This window comes from Ornithorhynchus anatinus, chromosome 4, assembly GCF_004115215.2.
Source record: "Ornithorhynchus anatinus isolate Pmale09 chromosome 4, mOrnAna1.pri.v4, whole genome shotgun sequence".
Lineage (NCBI taxonomy): Eukaryota > Metazoa > Chordata > Mammalia > Monotremata > Ornithorhynchidae > Ornithorhynchus > Ornithorhynchus anatinus.
In genome coordinates this window covers 110,978,221-110,994,046 of record NC_041731.1, presented here as the reverse complement: position 1 = coordinate 110,994,046, position 15,826 = coordinate 110,978,221, and the positions used below count along the sequence as shown (strand labels likewise).

General features: G+C 44.6%; 1 protein-coding gene across 1 annotated transcript in view; it reads right to left on the bottom strand.

Moving 5' to 3' along the window:
* Window positions 1–3,014: 3,014 nt before the first annotated feature.
* PIGK (phosphatidylinositol glycan anchor biosynthesis class K) overlaps window positions 3,015–15,826 on the bottom strand; it is a 156,603-nt gene continuing 143,791 nt past the window's right edge. Inside the window, 1 exon segment of the mRNA XM_039911978.1 lies at window positions 3,015–3,267. Coding sequence (XP_039767912.1) covers window positions 3,151–3,267 — 117 coding nt within the window. The 3' untranslated portion in view covers window positions 3,015–3,150.

Here is a 15,826-nt window from a genome sequence, read left to right as displayed (position 1 = left end):
CCAAAACTTCAAATGATGATTCCCAAAGCAACTGTAATTCTACTACCCTGCATGCAATATGAAGGAAATGTTAACAGCCTAAACCACAGTAGAAAATTCTCAGTAAGTAGAGCCAAGACGAGTTATACTTGCTATGGGAACTATCATTTCAAATCCCTGAGATTATATATGAAGATGATGAAATTCACAAACGCATATATTATTTTTGTTATTTAGATCTAGTGGTTTCTTGATCTCTTGTATCAAAGGCAAATGAAAACCTCAAATCATGTTCTAAATCCAAACTACTTTGCCTCTTTTTTTGTATCCCTTTCCACCTTTACCCAAATGTCAGTCTCCATTGCGATCCCTAGATCTGTCTTTGCTTCCCAGTAAAATAGGATGATGAACAAATAAACAACCCTGAGAGGTAAAGAGACATAATTTGAGAAGCTGCACGGCCTAGTGGATAGAGTACAGGGCTGGGAGTCAGAAAGACCTGGGTTCTAAACCCAATTCTGCCACTTGTCTGCTGTGTGATAGTGGGCAAATCACTTTCTCAGTCCCTCAGTTACCTCATCTGTAAAATGGGGATTGAGAATGTGAGACCCATGCAGGGACTGGGTCCAACTATTTAGCTTGCCCAAATGATCAGAATGTCACGGAAGTACATAATACTATGCAGTTTCTTCCAAACTAAAAAAAGCTTAAAGTAGACAACAATATATTTTTCCTGCTTAAAAAAGGTACCGCTAAAATGAATTGACCTGTATTTTATTTTTAGGTCCGTGGTTTGGGTTTTTTTTTGGTTTTTTTGGTATGTGTTAAGCATTTACTCTGTGTTAGGCACTGAACAAAGCAATGGGGTAGATGGCAAGCTATATATATACATATATAGATATATACACATATTTACAAATACACACTTCGGAAGCTAAAAATCTGTTTTAGCTCTGAAACTAAAAACTGAAAATCATAAGCTGGATATAAAAATAACCACTTTCTAAGCCCCTACTGGTACGGTATTATATCTATAAAACATTAGGTTTAGGTTAGGTTTTGAATCCGGTTAGGTTTTGAATCAACAAATGGGACCCATCAAGAGTTACTGTGTTACTCCAACAGCTCTTGCCATCTAGATATTTTCTCCGTATTAAAATAAATGACTTAAGTTTCAGTTCAATTTTTCCCACTCATGGACGTTCATAACCTTTCATTAGAGCTGAAGGGTATCATGTTCACCATCCTCTTTGACTCAGCTGTGATCTAATCAGGTTATTTTTCAATCATTATCAGTTATTTTAACCTTTTACCACTTTGATGCACAAAAACAATCATATAGATTCCAGTCACTTCCATGAGGGGCTCAATTCTCAGGATTCATAATATACCAAACTACTCTAGGTAAAGAAACTGATCTAGAAAGTAGTAGTTAACTCGTGAAAAAATCAATATTCCCTACAGTATTTTTGTTTCAGTAGAGCAGGTTTTCAATATGTCATGCCAGGCATCTGAAAAGTAACTTAAGTTTTTATCGATTAAAGTGACATTTTAAATAAGGTTCTGAATTACAACTATCTTTCCTATATTCTTAAAAAACAAAGAATATCACAAGTGTGATTCATGGGGAGACATTACCAGTTCAAGTCAATCGATAAATAACAACTATTAAGTGCAGAGCATTGTAGTAAGTTGCTTGGGAAAAAATAACAGTCAGTATTCATGACCCCTATCCTCATGAAGCTTACAATCTAGTGGGGAAGGCAGAAACAAAAGTAAATATCAGGTGAAGGGAAGAAACAGAGTGATTAGGTGATATGGAATCAAGTTTAGAAATGCTGTGGGCATGTGACTCCTCTCTTCAAAAACCTCCAGTGGTTGCCTATCGACCTCCGCACGAAACCAAAACTTCTCACTCTAGGCTTCAAGGCTCTCCATCACCTTGCCCCCTCCTACCTCCCCTCCCTTCTCTTTCTGCTGCCAACCCCGTAGGCTCCGTTCTGCCGCCCACCTCCTCTCCGTCCCCCGTTCTCGCCTATCCCGCCGTCGACCCCTGGGCCACGTCCTCCCGCTGTCCTGGAACGACCTCCCTCCTCACCTCTGCCAAAATAACTCTTTTCCCTTCTTCAAAGCCCTACTGAGAGCTCACATCCTCCAAGAGGCCTTCCCAGACTGAGCCCCCTTTCCCTCTACTCCTCCCCCACTTCCCCTCCCCTCAGCACTGTGCTCATTTATATATATTTATTACCCTACTTATTTTGTTAATGAGGTGTATATCTCCTTGATCCTATTTATCTTGATGATGTCTTGTTTTGTTCTGTTTTGCTTTTCTGTCTCCCTGTTTAGACTGTGAGCCCGTCACTGGGCAGGGATGGTCTCTATCTGTTGCCAAAGTGTCCATTCCAAGCGTTTAGTACAGTGCTCTGCACATAGTAAGAGCTCAATAAATACTACTGAATGAATGAATGAATGAATATGGAAATCCTGAAGTGGTAATAAGATGGAGAAATGGGGGAGGGATACGAGAGATTAATCAGGGAAGACTTCTTGGAGGAGATATGATTTCAGGAGGGCTTTGAAGAGGGAGAGGGTAGTGATCTGCTGGATTCAAAGCAGGAGGAGGTCTAGACAGGAGGGAGAGTGTGGGCCAGAGTCGGAAGTGAAAGAGGTGAGAGTGAAGCACAATGGGTAAGGTTGGCTAGAGGGGAGTGAAGCATATGAACTGGGAGAGCAACAAAAGAGAGAGACGATGGATAAATTTAAAGTCCATCGTCACAGGTTTCTGATATGGCGATAGATGGGCAACCATCGGCCGTATTTGAGGAGTGGGAAATCACGCACCAGGTGATATTTTAGAAAAATGATCCAGGCAACAGAGTCGAGTATTGCCTGGACGGGGAGACAGGAGAAGGAAAGCCTTTGAGACTGACTTTTTTGCCACACTGTTGCCCAATACAGAGTCTGACAAAAAAAAATACTTAAAGCATGAATCATCAAGGGCATTATAATTAAGTTTTAAAAATCAAACAACGCAAGAGACTGAAGGTATCTTTATTTTTTCCCAGGGCACCCAGATACAATATACAAACGAAGATCAGTTACTGGGACCAAATTTCATCCCAGATGAAATTTAATATATTAGTCGATGGTCTCGCCTCCCATACAGCAGATCTAGAAGACATATTTCATATGCTTGATTCCATAGGTCTTGAAGAAGACCATGATGATTAAGGCCCAGAGTCCAAGAATAAATCCACCAGGAGGATGCCAATCTTTCTGCTTTGGTTTCTGTAACAAAAACATTAAGGTTTCAATTTTATACAAGCCAGAAATTCAGTGTTTACACCCATATAAAAGGAAGATACTATTGTATGCCAAGTCCAAATGGAAATATTTTCTTTCTAGGAATATTAATTTTACCACGATCGAGTTTGAAGTAAGGTTTAGGAGAGTACAAAAGCATTTTCACTCAAAGATACCCAGAGAAATCTAATGGATGCAAAAAACCTTTAGAGACAAAACTCCCTGTGTTTATTTTTCAGAGACTATCTGCGTAGCTTCTCATCTAGGTTTTGAAATACCTGAGAGGAAATAAAGAGCAATAAATGCTTTTAATCAACTAAGAAGATTTCCAGTGAATTCTTCATTGTGCTTTTCCCACTGAAACTTCAAATTTGTAAAAGACAGCATGTTCAGAGAGACGTTTAATATATTTGGAGGAATGCTTCGTAATGATGATAACAACAACAGCAACAACAAGAGAAGCAGCATGGCTCTGTGGAAAGAGCCCAGGCTCGGGAGTCAGAGGTCATGGATTCGAATCCCGGCTCTGCCACTTGTCGGCTGTGTGACTGTGGGCAAGTCACTTAACTTCTCTGTGCCTCAGTTTCCTCATCTGTAAAATGGGGATTAACTGTGAGCCTTATGTAGGACAATCTGATTACCCTGTATGTACCCCCAATGCTTAGAAGAGTGCTCTGCACATAGTACGTGCTTAACAAATACCAACATTATTATTATTAATAAGAATAGCATTCGTTAAGCTCTTATATGCCAAGCACTGTACTAAGTGCTGAGGTAAATAAAAGATAATCAGGTCCCACATGGCACTCACAGTTTAAGTACAAAGAACACACGTGGTAACTGAGGCACTGAGAAGTGAAATGACTTGTCCAAGGTCACACTGCAGGCAACTGGCAGAGCCTGGATTAGAGCCCGGGACCTCTGATCCCCACGTCGGTTCTCTTTCCACTAGGCCACACCACCTCTCTAGCAGCTTTTCATCTAGTTTGACATACTGGATATCTAGACCCCTCCACCCGGCTAATTTCATTTGTGCTAATTTCTAACCCACAACCCTCAGCTGAAATGGTTTACACTGCTAAAATCCTTGACTGTTCTTTCCTTCAAAAACCTCCATTTGCTACTTGGAAGAAAGGCTGGGTACCAGAAAGGCGTCAGTCTCTCTTTCTTGGCCTCCAGGGTGCCCGGGACCCACCTACACACTAAAAATGTGCAGGTTCACTTACTGGCTTCAAGTGGCTGTCACTGGAGTATTTCCATTACTTTCAATGTTTGGAAGCACCGTCATTTTGGCTACCATGTACTAGCTGACTCGATTACTCACAGGGAATGATGGGGTTAAGGGACAGATGCTTTGGAGAGAACCACCAAGACTGGCAATTTCCCATACAAATTGTTAGATATCCCCACTGCGACCCAAACTCTAAATCCCAGCCCCGCCACTGGTCTGTCGAGTGACCCCTGGGGCGAGTCATCTAAGCTCGCTCTCTCGAATTCCTCTCCTCCAACTCTCTCCTGGACCCCCTCCAGTTTGGCTTCCGCCCCTTCCACTTCACTGAAACCGCCCTCTCAAAGGTCACCCGTGACCTCCTTCTTGCCAAATCCAACGGCTCCTACTCCATCCCAATCCTCCTCGACCTCTCGGCTGCCTTTGACACCGCGGACCTTCTCCTCAAAACGTTACCCAACCTTTGCTTCACCGACTCCGTCCTCTCCTGGCTCTCCTCTTACCTCTCTGGCCGGTCATTCTCAGTTTCCTTCGCGGGCTCCTCCTCCCCTCCCATCCCCTAACTCTAGGGTTCCCTCAAGGGTCAGTTCTTGGTCCCTTTCTATTCCCCAATCTACATTCACTCCCTCGGTGAACTCGTTTGCTCCCATGGCTTCAACTATCATCTCTATGTGGATGACACCCAAATCTATATCTCCTCCCATGTTCTCTCTCCCTCCCTCCAGGCTCACATCTCCTCCTGCCTCCAAGACATCTCCACCTGGATGTCTGCCCGCCACCTAAAACTCAACACATCCAAGACTGAGCTCCTTATCTTCCCTCCCAAACCCCTGTCTTCTCCTTGGCTTTCCTGTCACTTGGGACGGCACGACCGTCCTTTCCGTCTCACAAGCTCGCAACCTTGGTGTCATTCTTGACTCCGCTCTCTCATTCATCCCACACAGCCAATCCGTCACCAGAGCCTGCCGGCCTCACCTTCACAAAATCGCCAAGATCTGCCCTTTCCTCTCCAACCAAACCACTACCACCTTAGTACAGTCACTCATCCTATCCCGACGGGATTACTGCATCAGCCTCCTTTCTGTTTTCCCAATCTCCTGCCTCTCCCCACTTCAGTCCATACTCACTCTGCTGCCCGGATTATCTTTCTACAGTAACGTTCTGGGCATGTCAACTCCCTCCTCAAAAATCTCCAGTAGTTGCCTATCAACTTCCCTATCAAATAAAAACTCCTCACTATTGGCTTCAGAGCTCTCCATCACCTTGCCCCTTCTTACCTCACCTCCCTTCTACATCCCTGCCCGCACACTCCGCACCTCTGGCGCTAACCTTCTCACTGTGCCTCGTTCTCACCTGTCCCGCCGTCGACCCCTGGCCCGCATCCTACCTCCGGCCTGGAACGCCCTCCTTCCTCACATCCGACAATCACACTTTCCCCTTTCAAAGCCCTACTGAAGGCTCACCTCCTCCAAGAGGCCTTCCCAGACTAAACCCCTTTTCCTCACCTCGCCCCCGCATTGTCCCATCTCGCTCCCTTTGCTCTAACCCCCTCTCCCCGCCCCACAGCACTTGTGTATATATGTACACAGCTATAATTCTATTTATATTGAAGGCTGCTTACTTGTTTTGATATCTGTCTCTTCCCTTCTAGACTGTAAGCCCAGTGTGGGCAGGGATTGTTTACTGCTGAATTGGACTTTCCAAATGCTTAGTACAGTGCTCTGCACACAGTAAGCACTCAATAAATACGACTGAATGAATGAATGACCTCGGGCACGTCACTTAATATTCTCTCTGAGGCTCAGTTCCCTCATGTGCAAAATGGGGATTCGATACCTGTTTTGTCCTCCTACTTTGACCGTGATGCCCACGTGGGACCTGATTATCTTGTATTGACCTCAGTATTTAGTACAGAGTTTGCCACGTAGTAAGCACTTAACATTATTATTATTATTACCACCATCACCACTGGTTGTTATTTTACCGCATTACTATTAAAAGCTATACAATCATAAAAGCATGAAGAAACTCCAAATACCGGGAGGAAGTGTACAGGAAAGCTGTGGTAGAGGCTGGAGAATTCATAGCTCGACATCTGGCTGACACCAAGCCCAAGCACTAAACACAGTGCTTTACAAACAGTAGACACTCAATAAGTAGGACTGAATTGAATGAACGATTGAACTGAATGAAGCCCTCGTGAGAGTACAATATAATAGAGTAGGTAGGTACAATCCCTGCCCACGTGGAGAGCTGACACAAAAAAAGAAGACACTGTTTTACTGTCGAATGATTCTGTTAGAATATTTTGTAAGGCTCTGCAAATGGGCACAGAACCTGGGTTCTAATCCCGGCCCTGCCGCCTGTCTGCACTGTGAGTTTAGGCAAGTCACTTCACTTCTCTGGGGCTCAGTCACCTCATCTCTAAAATGGGGATTAAGACCCCGAATCCCATTTGGGATATAGGTTGGGTCCAATCTGATTACTCTGTATCTACCCCAGCACTTAGAACACTGCCTTGCACCCAGTAAGGACTTAATCCCCCAGCCCCCTCAAAAACAAAAAAAAAATCGGGGTCAGGAAGGAGGTGCCCCGAACCAGAGGAAACAGAACTGTGAACAGAACAGAACTTACAAAAGCCAAGAAATGTCGAAAGACTCATTCACACAGAATCCACACGTTTTTCCAGCTGGCTCAGGCATAAAACGCTAAATTTAACAGTGTGAGGCGGCAACACAGACTGTTTATTGCTGACAGCACCGGTTGTTTCGACGATTAAAATTTAAAGTTTGTACTTTTATGAATTTTTAATGAATGCTCAATATATTCTAAACGAGTCTAAGGTACCCAGACAGAAAACAGAAATGATCGAGGGAGAGAGCGGCTTTTCCCAGACAGACTGAAGAGGTTAGGGCTCCAATCAAGAAAGACAGGAGCTGAAAATTGATCATATGGGGTGTCCTCACTCACATCCTCACCAACCTCTTGCTCAATCCCTTCTTCCAGCCTAGATCCACCTCCCCCGACCTTTAAATCTGCCAGATCATAGCTCTCCCCACCCCCAATCTTCCTGAAATAGCATCTCTTCCAGGTGGTCTTCCCATCAACATACTTATTGAGTGCTTCCTATGTGCAGAACACTGTGTTAAGAATTTGGGAGAGTTACAACACAAATAACAGGCACGTTCCCTGCCCATAATGCGCTAAAAATCTTCAATTAATTACTAATCATCCAAGTTATATCCTCTTCACATGCCGCTTCGACACTACCTATCCACTCGTGTCCTCTCAACCACTTAGGAGTTCAAAAAGTTCCACAATAATAATCATAATAATGGTAATAGTATTTGTTAAATGCTTACTCTGTGCCAGTGCTGGGGTGGATACAAGCATACCCTATTACATATGCACTAAGTTACATATGCACATGCTTTTTCTTTTTTCAGCTACCTGTAATTATTTTATTGTCTCCCTCGCTAGACTGCAAGCCTCCAGAGGGCAGGGGTCATATCCACCGTTTTACCACCCAGACGCTTAATACAGTGCTCTGCACACAGTAGACACCCACATATTATTAATGATCATTCAACAGTATTTACTGAGTGCTTACTGTGTGCAGAGCACTGTGATAAGTGTTTAGGGGAGTACGACATAACAGGGTTGGTATGCATGTTCCCTACCCACGTTCACTCATTCATTCAATCATATTTACTGAGCGCTTACTGTGTGCAGAGCACTGTACTAATCACTTGGAGAGTACAATACAGCAACAGAGAGAGACAATCCCTGCCCAAACTGGGCTCACAGTCTGAAGCAACGTGGCTCAGTGGAAGGAGCCCGGGCTTGGGAGTCCGAGGTCGTGGGTTCTAATCCCGGCTCCGCCAGTTGTCAGCTGTGTGACTTTGGGCAAGTCACTTGACTTCTATGTGCCTCGGTGAGCTCATCTGGAAAATGGGGATTAAAACTGTGAGCCCCACTTGGGACAAACTGATGACCTTGTATCTACCCCAGCGCTTTGACGAGTGCTTGGCACATAGTAAGCACTTAACAAATACCAGCATTATTATTATTAGAGGCCAGGAGACAGACATCAATACAAGTAAACAGGCATCGGTGACTTTGAGCCTGTGTTGGACAAGGACTGTGTCCAACATGATTATCATGTATCTACTCCAGTACTCAGTACAGTGCCTGGCACTTTAAGTGCTTAGCAAGTACCATTAAAAAAAAAGGAGCTTACAGTCTAGATGATGATGATGTTGGATGGAGTGAATCTTAGGAGTAGGGAGGTTCAATGAAGCTTGGAAGTCCAAGGCAAACAAAAGGATACGTTTCCAAAAAAGGTAGAATTTGGTGACGGAATACCAGTAGGTTCAAGAAGGACTTGGATAGGTTCACGGCTCAGAGGGATGTTAGAAAGCACACGCCGAGCCATGACAGTAATCATCCCAGTGCTCAGAACAGTGCTTGGCACAGAGTAAGCGCTTAACAAATACCATCAATATTATTATCATCATCTCACTGTTTCTACCGGCACTTATTCATTCATTCAATAGTATTTATTGAGCGCTTACTATGTGCAGAGCACTGTACTAAGCGCTTGGAATGTACAAATCGGTAACAGATAGAGACAGTCCCTGCCCTTTGACGGGCTTATAGTCTAATCGGGGGGACAGACAGACAATTCATTCATTCATTCATTCAATAGTATTTATTGAGCGCTTACTATGTGCAGAGCACTGTACTAAGCGCTTGGGATGAACAAGTCGGCAACAGATAGAGACAGTCCCTGCCGTTTGACGGGCTTACAGTCTAATCGGGGGAGACGGACAGACGAGAACAATGGCACTAAACAGCGTCAAGGGGAAGAACATCTCGTAAAAACAATGGCAACTAAATAGAATCAAGGCGATGTACAATTCATTAACAAAATAAATAGGGTAACGAAAATATATACAGTTGAGCGGACGAGTACGGTGCTGTGGGGATGGGAAGGGAGAGGTGGAGGAGCAGAGGGAAAAGGGGAAAATGAGGCTTTGGCAATAAATAGAGTCAAGGGGAAGAACATCTCATTAAAACAATAGCAAATACATAGAATCAGGGTGATGTACATCTCATTAAACAAAATAAATAGGGTGATGAAGATATATACAGTTGAGTGGACGAGTACAGTGCTGAGGGGATGGGACGGGAGAGGAGGAGGAGCAGAGAGAAAGGGGGGAGAAGAGGGTTTAGCTGCGGAGAGGTGAAGGGGGGGTAGAGGGAGCAGAGGGAAAAAGGGAGCTCAGTCTGGGAAGGCCCCTTGGAGGAGGTGAGCTCTAAGTAGGGTTTTGAAGAGGGGAAGAGAATTAGTTTGGCGGAGGTGAGGAGGGAGGGCATTCCAGGACCGCGGGAGGACGCGGCCCAGGGGTCGACGGCGGGATAGGCGAGACCGAGGGACGGCGAGGAGGTGGGCGGCAGAGGAGCGGAGCGTGCGGGGTGGGCGGTAGAAAGAGAGAAGGGAGGAGAGGTAGGAGGGGGCAAGGTGATGGAGAGCTTTGAAGCCTAGAGTGAGAAGTTTTTGTTTCGTGCGGAGGTCGATAGGCAACCACTGGAGGTTTTTAAGAAGGGGAGTGATATGCCCAGAGCGTTTCTGCAGGAAGATGAGCCAGGCAATGGAGTGAAGAATAGAGTGAAGCGGGGAGAGAGAGGAGGAAGGGAGATCGGAGAGCAGGCTGACACAGTAGTCTAGCCGGGATATTACGAGAGCCAGCAGCAGTAAAGTAGCCGTTTGGGTGGAGAGGAAAGGGCGGATCTTGGCCATATTGTAAAGGTCAGGCCGGCAGGTTTTGGTAACGGATCGGATGTGTGGGGTGAATGAGAGAGCCGAGTCAAAGATGACACCGAGGTTGTGGGCCCGAGAGACGGGAAGGATGGTCGTACCGTCCACGGTGACAGGGAAGTCAGGGAGAGGACCGGGCTTGGGAGGGAAGATGAGGAGCTCAGCATCCTTTGGTGTGACAGTTGGAGACATTGTACTGGGCTATATAGACATGATACTAACTGGTTTGCAATAGCACAGCTTCGCTTATTTTCTAGGCTGTAAGCAGTGCATCATTATTTAATTGTGCCCCGCTGCTGATCCAATAATAGTAATAATAATGACGGCATTTGTTAAACACTTATTACGTGCGAAGCACTGTTCTAAGCACTGGAGGGAATACAAGGTGATCAGGTTGTCCCACGTGGGGCTCACAGTTTTAATCCCCATTTTACAGATGAGGTAACTGAGGCACAGAGAAGTTAAATGACTTGCCCAAAGTCGCACAGCTGAATGGTGGCGGAGCCGGGATTAGAACCCGTGACCTCTGACTCCCAAGCCTGGGCTCTTTCCACTGAGCCACGCTGCTTCTCTATGAAAAGACCATTGCTCGGAGACCTAGGAGATGTTAGTTCTGGTCTTGATTCTGCCTACTGATGATAAAGTGATGAAGGCTCTTGACTGAAGAACCACTTAGGAGGTTAATCAAGGTCAAAAGGCCCACAGTAATCCTGAAAAATAGCGGTAAAACTTAGGGCAACACTCCAGCAGCTACCTTGGTAGCTCCCTGACCATCACTAGTCCTAGAGGTAATAAGAAGAAGAATGGTATTTGTAAAGAAGCAGCAGAGAAGCAGCGTGGCTCAGTGGAAAGAGCACGGGCTTTGGAGTCAGGGCTCATGAGTTCGAATCCCAGCTCTGCCACTTGTCGGCTGTGTGACTGTGGGCAAGTCACTTAACTTCTCTGTGCCTCAGTTCCCTCATCTGTAAAATGGGGATTAAGACTGTGAGCCCCACGTGGGACAACCTGATTCCCCTATGTCTACCCCAGCGCTTAGAACAGTGCTCGGCACATAGTAAGCGCTTAACAAATACCAACATCATTATTATTATTATTAAAGCTCTTACTATGTGCCAGGCACTGTATTAAGCGCTGGTGTGGATACATGCAAATCAGGCTGGACACAGTCCCTGCACCATGTAGGGGTCACAGTCTCAATCCCCATTCCCACTATTATAATAATAATAATAATAATGTTGGTATTTGTTAAGCACTTACTATGTGCAGAGCACTGTTCTAAGCGCTGGGGTAGATACAGAGTAATCAGTTTGTCCCATGTGAGGTTCACAGTCTTAATCCCTATTTTACAGATGAGGGAACTGAGGCACAGAGAAGTGAAGTGACTTGCCCAAGGTCAGACAGCAGGCAAATGGCGGAGCCGGGATTAGAACCCATGACCTTCTGACTCCCAGACCCGTGTTCCACCCACTACGCCGTGCTGCTTGTCGTCAAGAAAATCTCTTTGCTCGCATACCCTTCACGACGCGCTGGCCTCCTGCCTGCCAATTCGCTCACCGCAGGGCAGACTGAAGCTACACAAAACACTATCGCTTTCATCAACTCCCACACCAAAGTTCTCGCGTCTAAGGGCACCCCACCCCAGGCTCATCTGTTACTCCAGAAGGGAGATTTTCATATTACCCACTATTACTTTTTTAAATTCCTCGCTCACTACTACAGCCGCTCCTTATTTATATTACCTGAACCGACGCAAGTCACAGAAAATTTGGAGAATCAGATCCGAGTTCACCGGCTTGGCTGATTTCTAACTTTAGGCCAAGTTTCCAAATGGAGTCCTCAGAGTAAACCCGGATGGAATGCTGCAATCTGCCCAGTTCTACCTAAATGGACGCCAGTTAAGTAAACTACAAAATAAGCCGACACGTTTTAAAGGACTAAATCGGAATAAATTGAAGTCCACGATGTACACGGTGCAGGCAGAAAATAGTAAAAGGTTCAATACGGGTTGGGATCAATTCTTCGATGAGAGGGCCACAGAGAGTGTTAGACGGAAAGGCGGGAGTAGTTAGAAGGCTCAAGAAGCTGATATTTCATTAGAAGGAAAAAGGAGAAAAAAGAAAAATGAGAAAGAAAGTGGTACACCTTTCATTCATTCAATAGTATTTATTGAGCGCTTACTATGTGCAGAGCACTGTACTAAGCGCTTGGAATGTACAATTCAGCAAGAGATAGAGAGAGTCCCTGCCCAATGAAGGAGTCAGAGGTCATGGGTTCAAATCCCAGCTCCACTGCTTCTCCGCTGTGTGACCTCGCACAAGTCACTTCACTTCTCTGGGCCTCAGTTACCTCATCTGTAAAATGGAGATTAAGTCTGTGAGCCCCATGTGGGACCGGGACTGTGAGCAGCGTGGCTCAGTGGAAAGAGCCCGGGCTTGGGAGTCAGAGGTCAGGGGTTTGAATCCTGGCTCTGCCACTTGTCAGCTGTGGGACGTGGGCAATCATTTCACTTCTCTACACCTCTAACAATGAGAATGGCTGTCACAGTGAGCGGCAGCATGGCCTAGTGGAAAGAGCACGGGCCCGGGAATCGGAAGACGTGGATTCTAATTCTGGCTCTGCCAAATTCTTGCTGTGTGACCTTGGGCAAGTCACTTCACTTCTCTGCGCCTCATTTCCCTCCACTATAAAACAGGGATTCAATACCCGTTCCCCCTCCTCCTCAGACTGTGATCCCTATGTGGGATGGGGATTGCGTCCGACTTGATTAACTCGTATCTACTGTAGCGCTTGATACGTAGTAAAGCACTTAAATAAAACAATAATAACAACAATAATAATGATAATAATAATTGGTCTTTTGTGTCCAGTGCTGAACCAAAATAGGGGCTAGATTGACTACTGGTCTGCCTCAAAATGCCACTACTTAAAAATTAAAAGAAAAGGGAGACGCATAGGTCTATGATTTCTACATTATCACATTCCATTTTCAAATTCATTGAGTTGTATTTATTGAGCACTTACTGCATGATCTGAAGGTCCAAAATAAGCATAATTGTCAGAGTTCATTTTGCTCATTAAGCCACATGAATAGAGACTAGAAAATAATTTAATTCGATTTGAGTTCTGCAAAAAAACTTACTACGGAGAGGTTGGGTTTCTTAAAAATTGCCTAGAGCAGTTAGGGTATTTGCAAACTAACAAGCTACTTGTGTTACATGTCTTTAAAATATTTTTCCTACCAACCATAACATCATTTCTTATTCCAACGGTTTGAATTTGTAGGCATGGGAGCTGTTCAAATTTAGCAAATAAGCTTTGTGGGATTATACAAAAAACTGAGAAATCATGGACTCAGAAACTCATAAACCTATGCCACAATAATCTAATATCCCAACTGTACATACTCTCGAATAAATTTTCTTTTAAAAAATTTTCTAATTAACCCACATCAGTCAATCAGTGGTATTTATTGAGCACTTACTGCGGGCAGAGCACCTATACTAAGTGCTTGGGAGAGTACAATAAAACAGAGTTGGCCCCTTGTTTCCTGCCCACAGTGAGCTTACAGAGGGGAAGACAGACATAAAGAGAAATAAATCTTTATAACATGTTGCATTGCTCATTTTATCAATGTGTCTGAACCACCCATCTTTTTTCCTTCTGGAATCTCAGACGGAACTTTACTATCAGCCCACGTGGGACGGGGACTGCAGCCAACCTGATTCGCTTGTATCCACACCAGCGCTTAGAACAGTGCTTAGCAAATAGTAAGTGCTTAACAAATATATTATTATTATTATGAAGAGGTACCTGACCCTCCCAGGCGAACATTTCCAAATCAGAACCACTAGCATCAAAGTCGTTGCACACTTACTTTCCATAGAAAATATAAGTTGAGTTCCCTAAATAATTGCTCGTGATACATATGTATAAGGTAAACTATGAATATGGATTCGTGGTTTTACATTTCTGTCAACCTATGTGGATACGCTTTCCATGATATTTCATGTTTAAATGAATCCCAGTGTGGTAGTATTTCACATTGGAATTCAGGGACCCAGAAATAATCTGTTCAAGGCTATGCAGGGCTGCTTTGTGGTGTTCTGGATATATTATTGATAAAAAAGACTGAATCAACAAAAGGAAAAATAGCTGGAAGTTGTGAAACCGCCTGCTCATTGAGGCATCTTAAAAATGAATGTGCCTGGAGAAAGGGAGACTACAGATCCAGAGTGCAAACCATGTGTGAATATTAAAGGAAATTCATTCAAAAACAACCCTGCAGTGAAAATTTCCAGATGGGCACCTCACAACTAAATCTTTGAGTTGTATAGCTCCCGAAAAGCCACATCTCTCTCTCCCCTCCATTCCGCTTAAAGCCCAAAGAGTCAGCAGCGGATCTGACCAGTTCACATCACGGCAACACGGCCCGCGATGTCCAGTTTACCTCCTTTGCCCTACCAGTTCGGTAAATGAGCGTGGCTTTTTCCACCTTTCAGAAGAGTATAGAGAATAATGAACTGCAGACACTTCTGCAAGTTTCATGTCCTCAAAGTTCAACACTAGAACATCTCACTCTGTCCTGCCAGATTCCCGGGTTGAACAAATTCAGCTCCAGCTGGCTCTGTGCTTTTGCTGCTTGGTAATATTATTCATTCATTCATTCAGTAGTATTTATTGAGCGCTTACTGTGTGCACAGCACTGTACTAAGCGCTTGGAATGGACAATTTGGCAACTGATATAGACAGTCCCTGCCCAATGACGGGCTTACAGTCTGATCGGGGGAGACAGACGGACAAAAACACGACAACATAATCACGACAAATAAATTTTATTATTAATAATAATCATTGATATTATTATATTATAATACATATTATTATTAAATAATAATAACCACTGTACTTACTAAGTGCTTATTATGTGCCACCGCTCCTGTCCAGTTCCTCCTTCCTCCTCGACTCTCCTATCTCCAGAGGTGATCTCCCACCTCTTCTCAAATTCTCCGCCCGGAACTCTGAACCCATCCCTTCACACCTTATCAAAACATTCCGCTGACCGCAATCTTCAAGTGTTCCTTTCCCCACTCCTTTTAAATATGCCCACGTCTCCCCATCCTAAAATAAGACCGTCTCTTGATACCGTGGCACCCTTCAGTTATCACGCTATCTCCCTCCTTCATTCCTCTGCACAGTCCTTGAGTGAGAGGTCGTACACCCACTGCCTCCGTTTCCTCTCCTCGACCCCCTGCAATCTGGTTTCTGCCCCATTCACTCCACAGAAACTGACCTCTCTAAGTGAACCATGATCTCCTTCTTGCCAAATCCAAAAGTTTCTTCTCCATCCTAATCCACCATGACCTCTCGGCTGCCTTCCACAGTGAACCGCCCTCTTCTCCAAGAAACATTATCTCACTTTGCCTTCACTGAACCTGTCTTTTCTTGGTTCTTCCCCGTCTCTCTGGTTGCTACTTCTCAGTCTCTTCCCCTGACTG